This window comes from Hipposideros armiger, unplaced genomic scaffold (genome assembly GCF_001890085.2).
Source record: "Hipposideros armiger isolate ML-2016 unplaced genomic scaffold, ASM189008v1 scaffold_940, whole genome shotgun sequence".
NCBI classification, from domain to species: domain Eukaryota; kingdom Metazoa; phylum Chordata; class Mammalia; order Chiroptera; family Hipposideridae; genus Hipposideros; species Hipposideros armiger.
In genome coordinates, this window is record NW_017732290.1 from 428,662 (window position 1) to 451,843 (window position 23,182).

The 23,182-nt window shown below is 44.2% G+C and overlaps 1 protein-coding gene across 3 annotated transcripts in view; it reads right to left on the reverse strand.

The window, feature by feature from the left end:
* Positions 1–23,182, reverse strand: part of EZR (ezrin) — a 53,023-nt gene that overhangs the window by 20,174 nt on the left and 9,667 nt on the right. For 2 of the 3 annotated variants that reach the window (XM_019630768.1, XM_019630769.1), the window contains 4 exons: positions 8,153–8,236; positions 3,190–3,285; positions 1,135–1,409; positions 401–484 (listed from right to left, as the gene is read on the reverse strand). In XM_019630768.1, coding sequence (XP_019486313.1) covers positions 401–484; positions 1,135–1,409; positions 3,190–3,285; positions 8,153–8,236 — 539 coding nt within the window. Of the gene's footprint in view, positions 1–400; positions 485–1,134; positions 1,410–3,189; positions 3,286–8,152; positions 8,237–23,182 lie in introns of those variants that run through there. The other variant, XM_019630770.1, reaches the window with a different exon arrangement.

A 23,182-nucleotide genomic window follows, 5' to 3' on the forward strand; every position in this document is an offset into this window, starting at 1 on the left:
AGGACTCTGGGACAACAGAGATCCTGGCCATTTCTTACACTTAATAGCAAGTGTTTCTCACGTAGGATCAATTTTTTCCATTTACACACACTTCTGAAGGCAACCACCTTAGAGGCAATGAAGAAAAAAATAAGTCTGATGGCTTTGAACAACACTCCTGCCTCCCTGACTAAAAGGGAGTTTCAGACACAAGAGGGGGAGGGCGCAGGGCCTGACGGCTCACACTAAGCTGCTCTGTACCCCAGGCAAGAACACCTGGCTTTGTTTAAGAGACAACCTCACCCGCCTGCTTGTTACCCTTCATTGCTCCGCCAGGCTGGACTGGCCTTGAGGACCCTAACTGGAGGCACAGCAAAAGCAGACAGACTAGCCAGGCTGGCGCCGCCCAGCCAGCACTCACCTGAGCATCCCTCGGTGCTCGGCGTGCCACACCTGGATCCGGTCCTCCCACTGGTCCCTGGTGAGCTTGTGCTGGTCCATGACTCTGCATTGCAAAGGAAGAGGGCATAGCACTGTCACCCCAAAGGGCCGTGAAAGGTGAGGGACAGCCCTGTCCACCCTCACGCGAGCCTCAACTTTTCAAATTTCAAATAAAGCCACATTGCAGTGCATTTGTTTATACTCCCAACTGTGTGGCATTTCTATTTATGACGAGCAACTTGGAAGATTTAGAACCTGGAACAAGACAAACCCAGCCTTGCTGGGAAATTGTTTTAACAAGGTATTTTATTTTAAGAGGCCTCTTCTTCCAAAAGGGGTAATTTATGTGACCATTAGTGAATAAAAACAGATTTAACGGGGGCAAAATTATTATACACCAGAAAGAGGGAAGCAGTCAGGACATGAGAAGGCTGCTTATGTTACAACAGCCCCAAACGCCACGGTCGCTCTTCAGCTCCCGTGAGGAATGGGCCCCTTCCTGCTTCTCTATCAGACCCCGTTCAGGTGGCTCACAGGCGCCGTAGGGAGACAGTGGGCTGGGTGGGAGCCAGCTGCGGCCAGAGCACGTGACTGCAAACACAGATTAGGAAGCGGCCTGCACCCCAGCCCGAAGGAGCGCTTGCCCTTGACAAATCCTGCGCTTTCTGACCGCTTCTTTACCGCCAGCCTTCCCCGGGCCTGGCGCCTGCTCACCTCTGGGGGATCAGGCGCTCTGAGTTGAGGTACCCGGACTTGTGCATGTCTTTGTTGTAGTCCCCAAACTTGGCCTGCACGGCGTAGGAGCCGAGGAGCACGGCGGTCTCGGGAGGGCAGTAGATCTCATCGCTGAGAATGCCCTCTTTCACTTGGAGGAAGAAAAGCTTCTGTGTGATGTCCTGGATGAGCTCCTCAGGCACATCTTCAGGGTAGAACTTGGCCCTGAACTTGAACTGCAGAGGATTCTCCTTCCTGACCTCCTGGGCTGACACCTGGATGACAGAGCCAAACTCACACTATGGGTTCAGAAGACAAAGGCCTGACTTCTCAAACACAGATTCCTGACCACTGACTCCAAAGGGTCCTCCCGGCCAGTTTTAGAAGGTAATATTCGTTCTGAAAGTCACCTTTTGAGCATTAAGAAAAAAACAAGTCCAGTTAAAATGTCCTATTACAGGGCTGGCCGAGTGGCGCGATGGTTAAGAGCTGGCTTGGGACGCCAGAGGGTCCCGGTTCAGATCCCACATATGAGGGCCAGTGACACTGCTCTCTACAGCTAAGATGCTGAACAACAGCTCAACCTGGAGCTGGGCTGCTGTGAGTCGCTGGCGACGGCGTAGGCTGCAGCCCCTGTGGCAGTGGGTTGCCATGGGCTACCGTGTGTAGCCAGCAGCCAGCGTGAGCGGCCAGCAGCCGCAGTGAGCGGCCGTCCAGAAGCCGGCGACTGATCTGCCTCGTCAGGGAAGAGTGCAATGATGGTGCCAACTTGGGTCAGTGAAACAACGTCCTCCACAACTAGACTGAAGAAATGACAGCAACTTGTCTGTTCCCCTTCCCCCAATTCCCCAGCGCTGTTCCCATCCCCCAATTCCCCAATAAAAATCTTTAAAAAAAAAGAAAAGAAAAAAAGTCCTATTACACTCCGACATGTAGCTGGAAGTCTAGCAACAGCCACTGACTGACCCACCAAGCTACCAGCCCAGCCTTGATTCTAGGGACGATGCAATCAATTCCAGCAAACTCGAATATGGAAACACCAGCCCTGAGGACCCATGAACCTGGCATTTGTCCACATGGCCCGTCTAGCCCTGGACCATGAAACTTACTATTTTTCTTTTTTTAGAAGATTTTATTGGGGAATCGGGGAAGGGGAACAGACAAGTTGCTGTCCTTTTGTTCTTCAGTCTAGTGGAGGATGTCGCTTCACCAGCCCATGTTGAGTATTATCATTGAGCTCTTCCTGGGTGAGGCAGTCGCTTGCTGACCATTGGACAGCCGCTCATGAAAGCTCACACCCGCTGCCGGCAAGCCCCACTGCAGCCTACGCTGTTGCCAGCTACACGGCAGCCCAGCTCCAGGTGGAGCTGTTGTTCACCATCTTAGCTGTAGAGGGCGCAGCGTCACTGGCCCTCATGTGGGATCCGAACCAGGGCCCTGCTGTGCAGAGCTGGCGTCCCAAGCCAACTCCTAACCAACGTGCCACTCGGCCGGCCCTAGAACTTACTTTTAATAATTCCTCATGTCCCGCCCCTCTTTCACATCTCTAGTCGCCCTCCTGACTTGCTATAGTAATATGGCAGGAAACCAGGGGTCTGGGAAATGGGTCGTTTTTCAAATTGTTTACAGAAAATACATTTAGCTTACTGCTGTTCTTTATAATTGTTAATGGAATTCTCCAGTCTGTAGAGTTGGAAGACAATCTATTGTAGGCTCATATAAATCAATAACAGGTTCTTACAAAACAGTAGGTAATTCACAGTTTACAAGATTAACAATCTCATTGGGGAATAAAAAACCCTAAGGTCAACTGAAAGCTAAGCAATTAACCATCATATGCTCCAATGAGTGAGCAGAGCAGTAGGAGAAATGCCAGGATCTAATTTCCAACCAATATCCCCATTTAGTGGAAACCTGCAACCTTTTTGTGTGTAAAAACTTTTACACAAATATAAAGGAACAAAAACAAAAGACAGAGTAAGGTGCCCCCACTTCAATGGCAACGGAGTGGACCAACACCCAATGCAAGCCTGCAAATAGTTAACTTTGATTTACCTTTTTATCAAGTTTCAACCAGGTAGGAAATCCTTTATTATCTACATACTGGAGGCCAAAGTACCACACTTCCCGGAGGCCGATAGTTTTAACCACCTGTGAGAGGGAGACAAGGGAGTGAGACAATCACGAGGAACCGAGGGCAGCAGCTCTCGGCAGCCACCATCGCGTCACGTGAGGAGGCAGTCACGCTGGGCTCGGTAACCTGTTGCCACCACAGGTGATTACCCGAAAGCCATGAATGATTCATTATAATATACACGTGAGCAGATTCAGGGTTAACGTGAAACCTTACAAAACCTTAAGATCTTATAAAATCTCACTCCTATTCCTTTGTACTTCATTCTGCTTCCCTGAGTAAAGACAACCAGGTGAGTGATGGGGAGCACACAGATAACCAGGCGCAACCTAGGGTGCAGCAGTGAAAGTGAAGTGTGTCACAGGTGTGAATGCCACCTGTCAGGTGTGCCCACGTGAAAAGGGGCTGAAAGTTACCAACATGAAGCAAAGCAGCGTTGGCCCTTTTCTGGCTGCCCACCTCTGCCTCTCAGCCAGTTGGCCCAGGACCCTGCTCAACCAGGAATAGGGAACCAGCAGTCCCGGGAAGGCAGGCGACAGAAGGTGGCGACGCTTCAGGGAAGGGGGACGGGGCGTGCTCAGCTTCACATGCCCAGGGGTGAGTGGCATTTTTTTAACCTCCAGAAGTTTGAAATCTTGACACAGGAAGGAAAAATTCTCCCCAGTCCTAGGAAAAGCCCTGTGGTTTTGGAAACAGAAAAGCCACTTGCTGTGGATACCTGCTGCCGAGCCCCAGCAATTTGTTGTGCAGTTATTAAGGCTCATGACATAATGTTAGGCCTTTCAAGAAAAAGGTTACCATTCTTCAAATATATGGCTTTTATCATATTTAAAGGAAAAGAGGACTAAACACACTAGAAATGACAAATCAGGGATCTGGCACACTTGCTTAAAATAACGTCTGAAATTCCAAATAAACTCCTGTCCTGAGCCTGTTTCCTCATCCGCTGGGAACCAGGTCTTGCCAGAGTACCAAGGGTCTTTATTACCAAAGACCAACCTGCTCACCGCTCCCTCCACTCACCCAGACAGGGGGAGGAGGCACCACACCCAGGGCTCCCCATCAGGGGCTGATATGGAAGAAATTCTGACTCTTACACAGTGCTTACTCCCAAGTCTTGCATGAAATGGGATGTCTTGTTTTCACAGCAGCTGAGTGTAGAGAAAGCCAATTTGCATACCAGATTTTCTACACCCAGTTCTGCTAACTTCTTATTCCCCACGAACCTCCGTCTCATCATTTGGATGAGAACTGCCTTGCCTTACTCTCTGGGTTGTTTCAAAGTTGCCCAAGAAAGCCTGTCTACATAGCAATTATTGTCTCCAATCTAGTCTTTCCACTTCATCCGCTGAGCTGCAGCCTTAGCCTGGTCTTAACCAGCTGACGTACCTCCCCCCATCCCTGTCAGACCCTTGCTAACTTTCAAGGCCACAGCTCAGGTTCCTCTTCTCCATCGGCTAGGATGTGGCCAGCCCCCTTCATGGAGCAGGTCACAGGCTCCAGAACCATGCCATGGTCGGAATCCAGGATCCTCGAGCTCTCCGTCAGACTGTCCCTGGGGCACACATGTCTTAATGGGGTGACTCTTCCGTCGATTTCCATGACGACTGTTCTCAGTGTGTTGCAAAGCCCTGCTTCTCCCTTACGGCTTCCCCAAAATGACACAATAGAATCAAACAACCTTCCTTTCTGCAGTCCATACTAAACCCAACTGTACATCCCCCTAAAGGGAAACTCAACATTCCTGGAAAAATGCACCTCTCCGTTCCCTCCAATGTCCTCAGCTTAACCTGACGCTGATCCTCACCAGGGAGGCAGAATCTGAACAGGGGTTGGTCCGTTCCTTTATCTCTGCCTCAGAGGGGTTTTAAGTGGCAGGTTTTGGAAAGGAAAGGGCAGGGATGTGTCTACTTCATTCAATCTCAAACTGCAGGGAAATATGTTTGGATGACAGAAACAATGGCACACAGAGTCACATGGCGGAACTTCCTCAGCACCTCAAACTTCAGCGGTGGAAAAGCAACTCCCAGCTCCAGCGGGAACGTGCCTCCTGTGCGGCCGCTGGCCTCTGTGACATGCTCCGTCCAGCCAGAGCCCTGGACTATACTCCAGCCACAGATAAAGCAACAGCACTAGGGTCGGGGCCAGGGACCAGTTACTGCAGAAAAGGCTTAAGTAACCGGGTGGAGAGAAGGGGTTCGGCTAACTTACAACCTATTCCATTTAAGGACCCTATTTTAGTGACTGGCAGCTGGCCCATGAATGAGCTTCCCAGACATACTGGTTGTCGGGAAAGTTATGACGTATTTTTCTGTTTTTCAATGCAAAAATGCGTCCTGACTTTCCCGATGACCCAATAGAAGGGAGTCAGATGGAACAACAGAGAAAAGACAGAGTCCTGTGCAGTCCACAGACCCTGAAAGACATGCCCAGTTTGGCTGCGGGATGTGGGCAGGAGCCCCACGGGCCACCCGCTCAGGGACCGTCCTGCTCACCTGTGCGGATGAAGGTATGAACTTCTCTGTGTCATGTGCCACCTTGGAAGGATAAACACATGGACTGCCAAAAAAACAAGTGTAAGTGGGGTTTAACAGGCAGTGAAGCCAGCCGCTGTTTGGCACGAGCTAGCTGTGTGACCTTGAGCAATTTGCTTTCTCTCTCTGAGCCTCCGTTTCCTCATTTACAACATGCAGACCTAATCATTTTCCAGGTCTGCTCCAACGCCAATGTTCTCAGGTTACATGGCATTTTTCACTAGGGATACACGAAACTGAAAAAGAAGTTAAACATTAACTCGATCAGAGAGCTCTGTGATCCAGGTCCCGTCACTGAAGACGGAGAGAGGGCAGAGGGGAATCTAGAATCTTTTGTCCACTACTGCTTCCCTTTCTCTTGGAGGCCGGCTGAGATTTAGACTGGAAGACAACTTGGGAATGATGGTTACAGCGAGACTTGGCCTTGTTTTGTCTTTAGCATATGGACTCAGGGGACTGTTTTCTGGGCAGGGGAAGAGTAATATAGTGCTTGAAAAGGATGTTTAATGGGGGCATAATGAGCTTCGGGGTAAATTGGATGCAGAGCATATCAAAACCTGGCATGTTAGCTGGATTTATGTGTTTACATTTTTAAAACCCCCGTCTACTGACTGAGTTCAGGGTCCATTTGTATCCACCTGTGAATCCATAGCTCCACACTACTGGTGAGCAGCTAATCCAGTACGAGAAAAATACCTGGCTGGAAACCAACGCAAACACCTAACTAGATACAATTATTCAGCATTTAGGGACATGCGGAGTTCTGTCAACATGGTGCCCTGGATGGAGAAGCTGAGAGACTCTCGTGAAGGGTGTGCAGCTCAGGGCCTAGCACACTAGCGTGCCGTCAGAAGAGAGTTTGTGGAAATGAAACACAGGAGGAACGTTATTGGGACAAGCCTCTCTCTCTCCACTCCCCCACCTTCCAAGGGCCCCCAAGTAGCAGAGACAAGGGCCTTATAGGAAATAATGGTCCCTGTATCTTGCAGCATAAGTGCTGCGAACTCTTCACACAATCTCCGAAGAGCAACATGGGAAGGAAATACAGAAGATGGAGGCAAGGGAAGCTAAATGATTAATACAGCAAAATTATAACTATCCTAAGATAGCGCTTCCCCTCATTTACAGGCGAGGACTCTCCAGGACCGAGGGACACGACTGCAGGCAGCGACCCCATCTGTGTTCTGACTACTGTGCCGCCTGGAGCCCAGCCCATTCCAATGAACTTATTTCATGATTATCTTTCAGGAGAAACCTTTAGAATTTCACCCTAAGTCCAGCCCCACCCACAACAGTCAATGTCTTTGTTCTTATTGGGTGAGGCAGAGCCAGGGAACGACCTCAAAATAACAGCGCAGGGAGAGCCAGGGACAGCTGAGGAGGCGCGCACCCACCTGCAGGCATCGGCGCGGATGCCTGTCACCCGGGCAGTTCTCACAGGTGCTGCTGCACGGAGCCGGAGCGGGCGCATGGGATAAGAGGAAGTGCCCATCAAGCACGGGGACTCACCTACAGCTTCTAGTTTTGCTGAAATCCTACCTCCCAGCTTTCCCAATCATCGCCCACTCCAATCTCCAGGTTTGGTGCTAAGTGGCAGAGCACCGCTTCACCCCCCACTGGGGACTCAGCAAGGCAGGTACAGCTCAAATGACTTGTACACTCACATCCGGTCCTGCTGTCCTATTGGCCCTCAGCCCCAGAGCAGAATTTACTTAGCCCAGAAAGTAGATTGCGCTCTCTCAGAAGCTTGGAACTGTCCCATGGAAGAACTATCCATCCCAGCCTTCACGGCGATTCACTGTTCTTACCAAAACGCTGTGCATTCTTCTTCAGGTTGCAAGAAGAAATCCACAGGCACATGGATGTGCCCCATGCTGCCCAGCTCAGGGGCAAGTGTCTGCTGACCCCTGAGTGAGCTGAGAGCTAGAGCAGGAGGCAGGGAGAGGCGGGGCCCAGATCTTGTGGTCTGCTTGGTTTCGGTTGGGCCCTCGGGCAGTGTCTGACCCCCACACTGCACCCCGGCCCGCAGAGCAGATGGCAAGAAATAGCCAGGGTGACCATGAAGACCCCCCCCCCAGGGTGGGCGGTCCGTCAGAGCTTTGGATGTGGCACTGTGCTGATGTCCCCAGTGTCCCCTAAATTCCCTCTCGGAGGGCGGTGAACAGAAACCAGCCCTGTGGAGTGTTTACACAGTTGTAAACTGTGAGGGTAAAATGGTCTGCTCTACAAAGAAATGCAGGCAGCAAACCAAGGAACATGCTTAGCAAACAAAATTATTCGCATGTTGCAAACATTATTATTTTTTGGGGGGGGGGGGGTGATTCTCACTTCCAAGTTCACAGAGACCAACCTGATCAAAAAGCTGTTTTCCTGTCGTATTTGGCTGGATGGCAAACTCCAGCTCCGCATCCATGGTGGTAACTCGGACATTGATCTAGAAAACAGAATAAAACAAATTATACTTAACTGAGTGTTCTTTTCTCTTAATAACCTGAGACTTCCACATCAACTCACAACTACGGGAAATATGTCAGGAGGATGTTCCTCTCCAACATCCGTTCTTATGCTAGTTACCCCTCCCCCCCAATGGTGAGCTAGCTGATGAGCCTCAGCATGTGCGCACAGTCTGGATTCAAATGTACGCCCTCTTTCTTTAGTAAAGCACATTCACACTTAGTTCTAAGCTGTTTTTCTACAAAAATACTTGGGTAACTGTTAGAGTGTTTAACAGCCAAGTGACCAGTGGGGCGGCGAGCCTGCGTGAGAATTCAGACCCAGGCACTAAGTGACAGGAAGAGAGAAGGATCTATAGACCAGAACGTTTACAGCAACATGGGAAACCATCTAAATAGTGAAGAGGGAAACAGCTCAGTGGCTGGATACATCAAAGAGGACAGGAGAGCATATAGTGATTTGAAATGGTAATTATGAAGAGAGTAGAAACATGGAAAATTGCTTCAAATTAAAAATATGACCAGCAAAATGGTATGTACCCTATCACCGCAAATATGTGAGATCAATCTGGACAAAAGATGATTGTAAAATGCAAAAATGAAGAATTATTAGGATAGCAAGATCACAGAGAATTGAGGTGGTGATGAGAAGGCCTTTAAAAATGTCTTTAATGTTGAAACATAGCTGTTTGTTTTAAAAAATTTTATTTCAAGGTAGTTTTCAAATTTATCATGAACCAAAATGGAGATTTACTAGCATATGAGAAAGCCACACCTATCTACTTGATATCACTGTCCCAAAGGAAAATACCACGGCCACAAGCAACTGTAATGCTTCATATCAAGAAATGCCTGCTTCTCCCCATTTTTCAAGTGAAACAGACAGATGGCTGGAGAGACATATCCTAAGTGCGTCCTAACACAGATGTTAGTGTAATGAAGACAGATGAGCTGTACTGATATTTAGCTCACAAAGGTCTAAGGATCCAGCCAGGACATGACAGACACTCACACATTTATGACACCATGTTAGTTCCGACTTCAGGAATAAAGTCAGTTTTTGCAAATCAACACTCAAGCCTGAGCTATACACCCAGTACGTCTTAACAGGTTCTCTGACGGATATTATGGGATAGAGAATTGAGGCGTAATTTTCCGGAGTCAAAAAAGTTTCCCCTCTAATCTACAAATTAAAGAACTAAAGTTTGCTGAGAAGCAAGATTGGGCATATTTTAAATTCTTCAATTATATTAAAATATAAAAACCTAATTCTCTTTCTTTTCCTGCTGGCAATTATTTATTTCTTTAAATCACCAAATGGCTTTTATGAAGCATAAAATAAAGCAAATATCTGTTAATTATGATTCCAAGAGCACATAGTAGAGATGTGAAAAGCAGCCCCACAGTTGAATATTCCAGTAATAAACACAGCTCTAAATCACTGATAAATAAGCCCACAATGAAGATCACACTCAAAACTAAAGTGGGGGGGGCGGAAATGGGGTTGGGGGAAGGGAATGCAGCTGACAAATACAGGCCCATAGATATGCTTTTCTTTCTCTATTACTTACTGATTCAGAAACTGAACCACCAAGTAATTTGCACCAAATGCCACTAACCTGGTGACAAATACGAAATACCAGAATCCATGCATAGATTTCAGATCCTAAATTCTAAGTCTTGATCACTTCTAAATTTGAGACAGTGAGAAAAATCAAAGCTAATAATTAACATAAAAAGGTGACCATCACATCATTTTTACAAACTGATTAACAGGAACTTAGAAAAAGCTATTTTAAGGTTCTGAATCGGTTCATATTTGACTCAAGAGTTAACACGACTCTTTGAAAAAGCAAATAACCAGTAAAAAAAAACCTTTACTGAGGTTGGACATAAGCCAATAAGTAGCATATAGAAAGTGAACTTAAAAATGAAGCGTAGTGAAGTCTGCATGATGTATAAGCTACACCTCCCAACAGAAGGTCTTCATCTGACCACCCGCAGCCCCAATACAAGCCATTTGGTTAAGTTTTTGTAGGTCTGGCCTTTCCAGGGCTTTTCATGTGCTCCAACACCCAAGGGCAATCATGAAGTCTGGTATATAACCTCAAACAAAGATGGCAAGGCGGAAGACTGGGGCGGGCTCCTCTGGCACTGCGGTGACGAGTAAGACTGGGGCAGGCAACAAACAGGAAGCCAAGAGTTGGGTCCACACCCCGTCAGGAGGAGTAAGTTCCCTGTTCTGATTTGGGGACGCATCAGAATTTTTATTTTCAGAAACCCCTCTAAAATTACGAAATCAAGTCAATTTTAATTAATATGTATTGGGCTGTCGGAAAAGTCATGACGCATTTTTGCAATGAAAAACATAGAAAAAAATACGTCATGACTTTTCCAACAACCCAATATATATTCATATACAGTGCACGTTTTACAATCTTTTTTCTGATGTTAACTGTCAAATATGCATTAACTGTGGACTTTGAATTTCTGACAATCCTATATATTTTTTTTAAATCTCAAAAGATTCCTACTTCTAAGACACTTGTTTAATGTATATAAAGTCATCTCATTCCATGGAAGATAACCCTGGTTTTCACATCTCATTTTCCACATCTGCTGTAAGCTGTCTATCATTTATATATGTTTGCATTTATTACTGCACATCTAGGGTTCTTCTTAGGGGTTTTCTGTATCAAGAAGCTCAACGCACTGTTCTGGTCATACATGAAGTATGTGTTTTTGCTGTGGAGCATTTGTTTGGTACCAGGCTTGATCCTAGAAAACTTAAATTGCTTAACTTTTAAATATCTTTATCCTAGTACTTTTTTGTTGCTTTATTTCCAAGTTAATTTTAACCCATATATGCGTATATCAGGTAAGTGCTCGCTGTACTACAATCTTGATATAGAGGTTGAGACGGGAGAGCTCATGAGATCTAAACACGTGATTGAACGGTAGATTAATGACCAATGGCCAAGCTGCTGGGCCTTAAAGGGGTTAGTGTGTCACGTGACTAGTCACTACCCTCCGAGTTTCTCACTAGAGCAGCGGTTCTCAACCTTCCTAATGCCACGACCCCTTAATACAGTTCCTCATGTTGTGGTGACCCCCAACCATAAAATTATTTTCGTTGCTACTCTATAACTGTAATTTTGCTACTGTTATGAATCGTAATGTAAATATCTTTTTGTTTTCCGATGGTCTTAGGCAACCCCTGTGAAAGGGTCATTCGACCCCCAAAGGGGTCGCGCCCCACAGGTTGAGAACCGCTGCGCTAGAGGCACCATAGCATTCTGGGCAGCACAAGCACTCATTCTGCAAGATTAGCTCAAGGACTGCACAATGTTGAGCATCCCTGAGCCCCCACTTAGCATACGTGTCTCCAGTCATCGGGACATCTAAAAGCAGCTCCCCAACACACCTCCAAATGCTCCTGGCAGAAAGGGGGGACTCCTGCCCAGATTCAGGGCCATAGACTGGCACTGCCTTAACTAAAAGCACGTTCCACAGTCCCATGTTTAGAAAGGCTATTAAAGTTATTTTCAATTTTATGGGTCTTTAATAATGTGCTGAAAAACAGCATAACCTTTTACCAAAGTTTAAAATGAAACATTTACTCAGATGACAGGACCGTTTATATACCATGCTTTGGTCTACTTCTCCAGGGGCTTTAAAAGAAATTGGGCTTTGGCTATTAAGGAAACAGATCTAAATCCCAACTCTCCTTTTTAGTACCTTTGTGTCAGCTCCCCATGATAAGCAGTTGTTTTCCGTGAACTCAAGGCACTTCAATGAAAGCTGGGACTCGTAAGGGCAACGGTGCCACGGGAATAAAGCGAGATTATGCACAATCAACGAAAGGATGGTCCCACAAAGCACCTTCGGTCCACAGGCTTAAACACACCACCACACCCACCCAGACCAGGAACAAAGACTGGAAGAAAGAACGCATGCTTTGCAATTTTTATCATCTTGGTGTTTCCCCCTAGATCACACACTTTTATCAAAGTCAATATTTGCAGAAAGCAGCAAAATCCCATAGTGATGTGTGGTCCAGTATGTGTACCAGGCATGCAGTTAGTCATTCAAATCTATACCCCCAAAAGTGGTGTTATCTCAGGCTTGCCAACATACTAAACCCTTTTTAACATTCTGCTTCATTGGGAGGGATGGCAGTAATTAACGTTGAATTTTTCTCATGTACCCTCCACCCCATATACACACATAGAACCACGTATGTGGTTGATAGTATAGATGATAATTTAATAATTCATGCCTCCCTTCCAAATGCTACTCTATTTGAAGCTAAGACACAAAGCCATCTTGCGAGTTCTAAAATGTTAGAACATGTGAGGAACCAGACATAATCATAGTCCACTATTTATGATGGGATTTCATAAATAACCTTAGATATGGGAGTTCTTTCTATAGCTATGTGCTATGTCAGAAGTTCAGGGTGAGATGACTTATCCTAGGCACAAGTCAGGAAAACTCAATATTGAAGATACCTCAACCCCTCAAGGAAAGTGAGTTCTGATGACTACATGTACATTTTCCACACAGACCATATTTAGCAGAAAAATCTTTCTTTTTTGCCCCACACAGTAGCCTAGCTTAGCAGGTGAGTTGTTTTTTCACTTCAGTAGAGAGGTGAGTTTCTAATCTATTGCTAGAATATCATGATATGCAAGAGACAAATGCCTAAAAACAAAAAGTAGGAATAAATTAAGCTTTATTTCTAAAACAAGAACAAAACTAGCCAGCAAAACATCTTAAATTAAGAAGTAAAATGCTGTGCATGTTTTTTTCATGAATGATAACCAGAGTTTCACAGGTGGGTGTTTTGCTCCAGGTCACTTGATTATAGAATGCAGGTATTTAACATCAGGGTTTAACACATAAACCCACCTTTGCCTTCGTTAATGAAGATAATGAGAACCTAACTGTAATAGTCTCTATCCTCCCTCTGCTTAATAATCTACTCTTTAAAAAATTATATCTGCTGTTCTTATGAAAGGTTAGCTCAGCTCAAAACTACGACACTACACGCAACTGAATCACAATAGCTTCGTGCCTCTCCTGCTCTCAGCCCACCCCAGCTGGGGGGCACCGAGCATCCTGTGAGGCTGCTCCCTCTACAAATACCAATCAAATGCCTACTGGGGACACACAGAGGAGTCAGCCCTCCCTGCCCTTGCGCCATCGCTACACATGGATATGGGCCTCAAACAGTCGCACTCAGGAATGGGGCTACACCATCAGAATCCCCAGAGCGGCTTTGCAAACACTTGAGTTTCTGGGCCACAGCCCAACAACCTGTATTTTTTAAAGCCACTAAAGTGATGTTGAGGACCAGCTGAATTCACAGATCACTGAACAGCGAGCGGGCAAGAGCATGGCAGCCGGTTGGCCTGGGTTCCAAACCTGGCCTGTGACCTACTGGGGAGCTCAGCAGATGGACTTCCCCTCACTGGGCCTCAGCCCCCTTATCTGCACAAAGGTTTGGACTCGACGCCCTGAGGTCCTTTCCAGCTCTGAAATGTTGTAGGTGTAAAGTCCAGAGGGGCACGGTGAGATGATTAGAGCAAGAGCTAACTCCTTCCTAGAGGGACGCAGAAGGAATGGGCAGATCCACAAGCAAGAAAATAACTAACTATGGAATACAATTACATGCCAGTAGATTGTTTTCACAGACAAAAAAAAAAAAAAATCACACCTGTTTTCACATTTCCAGGAGGGGGGGTGAACTCTCCTGCAGGAAGCACACACAGTAATACAGGTTTTACTGCCCCAATGTAGCTAACATCTCTTTCCAATGAAAAATAGAATCAAAGGCGTTAAACCCCAATCTTTTAAGAAGTAAGCTCAATAACAACTCACCCCACTTAAACAAAATAAATCCATTGTCCCCTCTGCTCATTCCCTTGTTCTGAGTAGTCGTGAGCACACACAGGCCTGAGCGCACCCCCGCGGGCCTGGGCATCGTGGCCAATCCCTGCCCCAAGCAGCCCCCAGTCTGAAGAAGGCCACTTCCCCACTCATTTGTAAAATGCAGTAGGTAACTGGAAACAATTGTATGTGCAGGGCATCTTCCAACTTTCACATTCTATAACTTAAAAATTATCTCACTGCCTTCTGTTCCAAGTCAGTGGCTGTGTAGTGCTCTGCAAAATTACCTAAATGTAAAGGGAGAGTGACAAAGAGATGATTCACTGCGGGGAGAGAGCACAGAGGTACAAAGTGTGATCAAAAAACACAGTGAATGTTTGAATTTTAAAAATTTATTATAGTAAGACACACTGCCATTAATCCCCCTCAAAATACTCACCCTCGTTTCAAACACACTCATCCCATCATTCTTGCCACTTTCTGAAGCAGCTCTGGAAGTCCTCTTTCGTGAGTGTCCTTTAGTTGCGCTGTCGCAGCTGCCTCAATGTCCTGAATCGATTCAAAACGTTTACCTTTCATGGTCATTTTGACTTTGGGGAAGAGCCAGAAGTCACACAGTGCCAGATCCGGTGAATAAGGTGGATTAGGATACACTGTAATGTTTTTGACAGAAATTGCCAGAACTAGAAGTGATGTGCGACATGGGGCCTTTCCCGTTGTGATCAAAATATGTGGTGAATGCTGCTGCTGAGTGCCATCCAATGGAAAGGCAGGGATTTTCAATACAGGAAGCAGTGGTTGAACCTTAGTAACAGTGTGTGACAAGTTTCAACTTGTTCGGTGCAGTCAGTCAGGTGTGAGCTAGCTACAGTTGAGGGAAGCTGTGTTTTAAAGTGTGCCGTAAATCATCCCCCATCATGACAACGCTCTGTGTCACAAATTGCTTCTGGTATAGCAATTTGTCAAATAAAAATGTTACAGTGTGTCCTCATCCACTTTATTCACCCAATTTGGCACCGTGCGGCTTCTGGCTCTTCCCCAAAGTCAAAATGATTCAGGACATCGAGGCAGCCACGACAGCGCAACTAAAGACACTCACAAAAGAGGACTTTCAGAACTGCTTCAGAAAAGTGGCAGGAATGATGGGATAAGTGTATTCTAAACAAAGGGGAGTGTTTTCAAGGGGGTTAATGGCAATGTGTCTTTTACTGTAATACATTTTTAAAATTTAAACATTAATCGTATTGTTTGATCATGCCTTGTATTTTGAGGTCACAGAAATTAGTTATCTGTTTTTTGGGTTTTTTTAAACTGAAAAGCTTTTGAATCTTTGCTGTATTAATGCTAACTGTGAAATTCCAGGATGGGGCCAATCAACCTAAGCTTCCCAGATTGTTCTGCCCACAGAAGTTTCTTTTCCATGGAATATTCCAAAGGGCCAGTATTTTTTCAGAATACATTTTAAAAAACATTTTTTAGTCTACCCAGGTTAATTTTATCCAAATAGGATATCTAAAATGCCTCCTAAGAGCCTGAGAAACGTAAAAAAAGTCATTGAGTTAACAATGAAATATTATATTTTACTTCTAATCCATGTTGACTGCTAAATTTTTGCTGTCAAATTATCTCCCTTCATTATCTCCCTCATTTTAGTAAATAAATATTTGGTAATATTTCCTTTGGGAAGTGTCCATTTCCTCCTGAAACACATAAACTTGGTTTAAGATTATGTCTCCAATCACACTTTTTACAGAATAAATTCAAACTGTACTAAAGACCAAGACAAAAGGGAAAAGCTCAAACCAATTCCTCCACAGACTTTACGGACAAGCAACTAACTGTTTCCATCTTCTCAGACAAAGCAACCAGATTTCATTTTAGTAGCCAGAACATTGCAGGGGAGGAATCTGCAGTAATTTTCCTATGTACTCACTGAAGAATCAGGAAAACCAATTTCAATAGAAATTCCAATGGTAACATTTGAATGTTTGAATTTCAGGCAGTGGATTCCGTGATAGCAGATTAATCCCTATATTATCACACCTGCATTTACTCAAAAATTAGTCTGAGTAGACTATCCAAGCACCACCAAGATTACATTGAGAGCCTGACCTTTCACAATCATTTAAAATGTCAACGCTGTTTTCCAACATTCCAGCCCTCTTCCGAAGGTGCCACTTCAGCAACTTCTAACAGTTTTCAAATATTTGGACAAGACCTTTCAAGTATTTAGAAAGGCTCTGATAGGAAGTAGATACAGTAAACTTTCTCCCACAAAAGGGGGAAGAAAAGCAGGGGAGTATGGCAAGGGAAACTTCTCACAACGGATAAGAAATGAATTACAAAAGCTTTTCCAGATGCTAGTTTGGTTCACTTAATTGAAAAATTATAGAGACAATATCGTATTTTGATTTTCATGTTGAGTCATTACGTACTTTTTTTATAACAGCTTTGTTGGAATATAGTTTACAATCATAAAATTTGCCCATTTAAAATGTGCAATTCAGTGGTTTTTTAGCATATTTACCATTATGTAACCAATACCACTATCTAACTTTGGAACATTTCATCACTCCCTCGCCGTCACCCCTTCCACCCTACCCTGGCAACTATAAATCTACTTTCTGTCTCTAAGAGAGTTCCCTATTGTGGACTTCTCATAGAAACAGAATCACAAAACATGTGGTCTTTTGTGACTTGCTGCTGTCACTCAGCACAATGTTTTTAAGATTCCTCAATGTTGTAGCCTGTATCAGCACTCATTCCTTTATCATTGCCAAACAAGATCCCACTATCCGGAAGTACCACCTTTGTCTACCTACCACTTTTGAACTAGACTATGGTCAATTTGGCATTCAAATTAATAAGGACCAAAAAAAATTTAGGGGGAAACAAGGATGAAAGAGAACACAAATTCAAAAACTAAAACTCAATTTAAGTTTACTGTTTTTAAATTGTAAATGAAAAAAATACTCTGTGTTCTCAGGAAGAAGGCACAAGCTGCCAAACAAACTCGAGTGAACACAGCAGAAAACAGTCTCCTACACGCCCACGCCTACTCCACTCTCTCCTGAAGCCAAAAGTAATTTTAGCCGTGCTGAATTCTAGACAGACGACTCCTTCACTTCAGAGGAGGAAACGGCGCTGGGGAGCAGAGGTGAGAACCCAGGCTCTTGCTCAGCGTTCTTCCAGGCAAACCATGTTCTTTCCGTCAATTTTAAGCAGGGACTGAGTCTTCTATTATACATTTAACTGCAATGGTGCCAAGAATGCCATATCTGGCCCTCAATTTAAGTACCAAAACCCAACAATATTTAACTGATCACCACCTATATATTCTAGATGGATTAACTTCAACCCCTCCAGAGCCCTGTTCACTGCTGCAAGGAAACGTGGCAATTCCAGCCATGTTTGATGAAGTCTGATATCCCTTAGTAATCACTTAGGAAATATGGCCAGCCACACCTTATATGCTATTCCCTGGGCCCTCACTGCTCCTCTAAGGCGTGGTTTTCTAACTTGAACAAGAACAAGCAAACGAATCACCGGGAGAGCTTGCTGAAACAGTTTCCCATCCAGCCCAGGGCCCCAGGCAGGCTCTGACTCAGGAGGTTGGAATGGGGGCCCACCAGCCCCAGCTCGCACCAGCTCACAGGTGAGGCCACGCCTGGGACAGCCACAGCTCTGGAGAAAGGGGCAGCCAGCGTCGAGCATGCAAAAGGCCCCAACTCCTTTTGGCAATGTTAATGTATTTACTGCTACTATTTATACTCCATTATGTGAAAATACCTTCCCTATAAAGCAGCGGTTCTCAACCTTCCTAATGCCGCGACCCCTTAATCCAGTTCCTCATGTTGTGGTGACCCCCAACCATAAAATTATTTTCATTGCTACTCTATAACTGTAATTTTGCTGTTATGAATCGTAATGTAAGTATCTTTTTGTTTTCCGATGGTCTTAAGCGACCCCTGTGAATGGGTCGTTCGACCCCCAGGTTGAGAGCCGCTGCTATAAAGTGTCATTCATTAGTGCTGGAGCACAGACCTAAACTCATGGAGGCAGGTTTTTCTTAATGAAAACTCTACCCCAACAGACGGGTCCCTATTTTAGCACTCTCTGGATCCTGATCTCCTCCTTATCTTGGAGAAAGATAAAAATCAGTCTCTATGAACAATACTCCAGCTCAATAAATCATATTAGCTATGACACACAGCGGTCACTTTTCACAAATGCTGGCTAACAAATAACCAACCTCTGTAAAACATTACCATCAATTCAGCAAACCTTAATCGGCTTAGTGTAGAAATGCAGACCCGTGACTTCAGCCAAGGAAGGCAATGTTGGAAAGCCCCAAAGGCAAGTGGATTTTCTGTGTTTTAGCTCTTCTCCCTCCATATGACCACCCTTTTCCGGTGTCACAGTAATGGTACTATTTAAAGATAACAGTTTCTATTATACAGAATGAATGTTTGTCTTAATATGCAGTGCTGCTCCCAGGTAACACTGTTTATATAAACGACATTACATAAAAGTAGTTGCTTTTGACAATCCAATGACCATATTTTACATTATTAGTGTTTCTAATAAGCATATAGTCGTAAGTAGCCACCTTTTATACAAGAAAGTTAGCCCACAAGCCACCCTGTTGTATGTACACAATTCGTTTAAGGATAGAGAAGCCTAAATAAAAACCAATATGTCACTTAGGGAAGGTATTTATCAAAATATCAAAACATTATTGTACAGAGAGAGACGTAAAATAGAAATGTGGTCCTTAAAACACAATTTTTCATTAAATGGAGCGAAGCCCATATTCTAAGAACACGCTCCTGCACTGGCCAAGACCCCCACAGCGCTCATCAGGGAACAGCTGGGGGGCATGGTCCTTCTCTCAGAGGTTCCCACCGTGAGCAGTAGTCGCATGTCACTATGTGCCCAAAGCAGCCTGGGCTCAAAGTCGGAAAAGCCAGAGAGCGTGTTTGAACTCTAGCTCGTAACACCAGACTTCTTGAGGTTTACTGACCTTTAGAAAAGGTGAAAACAATAACAGCATAAATATATCTTACTGATAAACTAGCCCTTCAGCAAAGCTGTAAACTAATGGATAATGACTTATAATATTGCTCCTCCTTTCTTTCAAGCTCCTTCGTATCTTGAGTTTAAATTATACCCAATCACATAATTTTATATCTTGTCTTCTCTTTTGAGGTAAAGAAATTGAGAATGAAGATGGAGAAATTGGCTGGTCTGGCTTAGGAACATTTTCAGATGCCAAAGGAAACTCGTCATCTAGACCCACAAATCTTGTAAAAAGTCTGTGGAATTGAATATAACAAAAATTGTCAGGCAATTCAATAAAAATCCCATGAGTCATTTTGTCCACAGCACAACAAACCAATAAAGACAGATGGGTAGGACAGATACAAAATTCACATTCTGATAAAGTTTTGGTGTAATTATATAATACTAGGATAATAGTCTAGTCTTTTATTGCCTAGTAATGGGAATAATAAAACCATCAAATGTTAGGGCTGACAAGAGTCCACTTGTGACAACTCCTGGAAGGTCAAAGTGCTGGCCCATAGTTCAGTTATTCCTATATGGGCGGTCACACTATCTCAGGGACTATGAAGTCCTGAAAGTCATGAAGAAGGACTGGGTGATGCCAGTGTCAGCAGCTCTCTGCGCTCCTGGTGTCCATCACAGAGCTCCAGATAACCACCCCTTGTGATGGTTGTATTTCCCCAGCAGGAAATTGCAAGCTAGGATACAGGTGCACTGATGCTGACAGTTAATGGAAAGACTCTAAATTCCCTGTAGGTAGCATCTATCAAGAAACAAAATGAACCTACCACAATCTAGTGCCTCAGGCTGCGTCATTATCTCTCGGGACTAAAACAGTCCTGGCCTCCCTACCTTCCTTCTTGATGGAGGTGTAAAAAGGCCATCATTGCTGAGTGTTGGCCCAAGGTGCTAATTATTATACTAAATGAAAAGCAAGGTCAGAACTCTCTTCAAATGAGTCAACCTAACTCTTATAAACCAAGTAGTTGTTAGCCGAGTTTCTCAGTTCAGTTTAAGCATGGCCCTTATTTATTTGGTTTTAGGCAATGTGACTATAAACTTGAACTTGGAGGAAGGGGGGGGCGGGTGTGCCGGGCCCCTGCTCAGCCCTAGGCCTTATCCCAAGAGAGCATCTCCGAGGGGGACGCTCACCTCCTTTAACAGAGAATTCAACATCACTTGAAGGAATTCTGGTGGTAACTTAATCATGAAAATTACACACTCCTCACCTTCTTTTCTAAACTGCGCTCTCCTCCACCACTCTTAGGCGAAGCTTACAACTTAAAAACTAAATTCTTAAAATGCAGTAGATTAACAGGGCAGAGCATTAACATGAAAGCTGGGTCTTGGAATTTCCAAGTAACTTTTCCTTCAGGTATGTTATGTTACATTTTATGGATAGAGAGGCCAAAATAAAAATGTAATGTTATGTTACATTTTATATCATTTTTATGTTATCTAAGTGTATAGAAGTAGAACAACTAAAATACTGACAAGGTGTAACTATTTTGTATGATGACTAAATGGATATTGATTGCTTGGTGAGAAGTGTAAAGTTATCCTAGTCTGACTACCTTCTTGTAAAGGCTGAGGAAACTGAGGCCCAGAAAGGTTTACGCAACCTTCTCAACTTCTGGTAATCAGCTCCTAAAAATATTTATACTTGTATAGCCTCTTAGATGTTATTTCTAAAGTTGTATCTTTCAATGCAATCAATGGTTTTAAACTTTTGAGGCTTGAATTTCCAAATTCCAGGGTGAAAAATTACGTATAAGAAGGAAGTGCCCAGATCAACTAATCTCTCTCCCAGAATTTCAAGAACATGTAATGAAATCCTGAGTCTTTCTAAATAGCTGCCTTTGCCTCTGCAAGTAAGCCACTTCCTGCCCCCCAAGACCCACACTTCCTGTTGGCTACGGCTACTTAACAATACAAAAAGCGGCTACTTAACAATACAAAAAGCGACAAATAAGCCCTGTTGGTACTCATTATAACTGGAGAAAAATCATGACCCTAGAGCTAGAAGGGAACTCTCTGAACAGTCGCATTAAAATGAGGGTCAGTTCCCTCTACTAGAAAACCAGACTGGGAACAGTTTGTACTGAGCCCTCCCCACTGAGCATGGGCTGCTTTTGGAAGAAGGAAACTGAGGAAGAAAGAAACTGCTTCAGAGTGTCTGACAAGTGAAAGGATCGGCACTCTTGGTACCCAAGTGCCAAGTCTGTGCTGCAGAGTAACACTGGTGGGCACTTTCTTATCTGCCCACGTGAAAATAGCATTTTTGATACCCATTAGTGTCCATTTTTTCAGACCCTTCTTTTGTGAGTGTCTATAAGTAGAAATTGACTTCTACACTGGGAATGACATACACTGTGTAATTTTAATATGGGAACTAAACTAGAATGCTCAGACTCCACTTTACATAGAAGAGAAAGAAATAATCAAAGAATGTTACATTCTGCTAAAGAAACTATTCCGTTTCAGAAACACAGATGATCGACACCCATCTCCAAGGCAGGCAAAATAAGATATCATTCAAGGTCACTTTCTCTTTATCAAAATAAGCTTGATTCTGTAACATGTGATTTCAGTTTTACTAGATGTGTCATACATACTTCAGCACCAATTTAGTTCACTGAAAAGGGAGGTTAATTATATCCACAAACTTAGGATCCCATAAAAGACAAAAAAGTAAGGGACAGGGCCAACCAATATGGCTATCACATGCCACAGTGATTTTAATTCTAGGCTCATAAGACATAGGAAATTAAAGACCTACAGACTAAATTTCATTACCCACCTGGAATGCACTATTTTCTTTGTAAATTTAGAAGTCTGTCAAGACTCTTTCCTTTCTAATCTAGTGGGGGTTGGAGGGGGGAGCCTATGAAAGAATGAAAATGTCAAAACAACAAAATTCCTTTGGTAACCTCAATTGTTTTAGGAAAGGTTATAAATCATCCTGAAATTGTCTGCTATTTCTGATACAAATCTTTGCCCCTAGTTAAGATCACATGTACAGTAATATTTGCAGTGTTAAAGAACATTTCTCCTATAAGCTTAAAAAAGATATATTTTAACTTGACGAAGTCTCTACTTTTGCCATGTATCAGAGAGTAAGACCCAAATAGTTTTTTAATCCACATTAATCAGTAAACTTACAAAATTTGCTTGAATAAGCAAACATCAATAAAATGTATGCTTTTAAACTACTGTGTTTCTGAAATTATACTAAGTTGGAAAAATAAAAAAACTTTTTATACTTTGTCCCAATCAAGTATGTTACATCGCAGTGGGATTATAATTATGTCCATAATTACTTGATGGGAGCAAGAAGACCCAGCATGTGCTTTACAGCCCTGCCACCGGCTCGGGTCTGCTGTGTTTCCTCCAGGCCCCACCTCCTCCCACCCGGCCCAGGCTGCAAGCACAGTGATCTCTTAAAATGGCTGCACGACATTCCACTCAGTAAGGCCCTGCATTTATTATGCTCACTTCCAATTCTCAGCCCTGAGAATGCTGCTATTGAGACAATGACCTATTTCCAGCTGGATCACAGCACTCTCCCCCTCCCCCACAAAAAAAAATCGTGGGAATGCAGAGTCAGAGTAGAGCTAGTTGGGAACAGACAGCTCTGTGTGTTTCCAAGTCAACTGCAATTCTGCCTAGCGATCTCCTTTAATAAAGCATGGAGGGAAAGGTGGCCCAGGTGGGATTAAATCAGTCATTCACTGACCAGAACACAAAAGGTCTCCCAAGAAACTGGTTCTACCCCAGGCGTCCGTGGAGAGCGGCCCAGAGGACCCAGCGGCAGGCAGGGCAGGCTCACTGGAGCCAGTCCATGGCCTTCTGGTCCAGGACTCCAGACCCCAGGGGAGGGAGACGTCCGTCCCTTCCCACTGTCCCTCTCACTCGGCTCAAGCATTTGGTGATTTGGAATCAAAAAAGGGTAAAAAGTCTTTCCCTTTTAC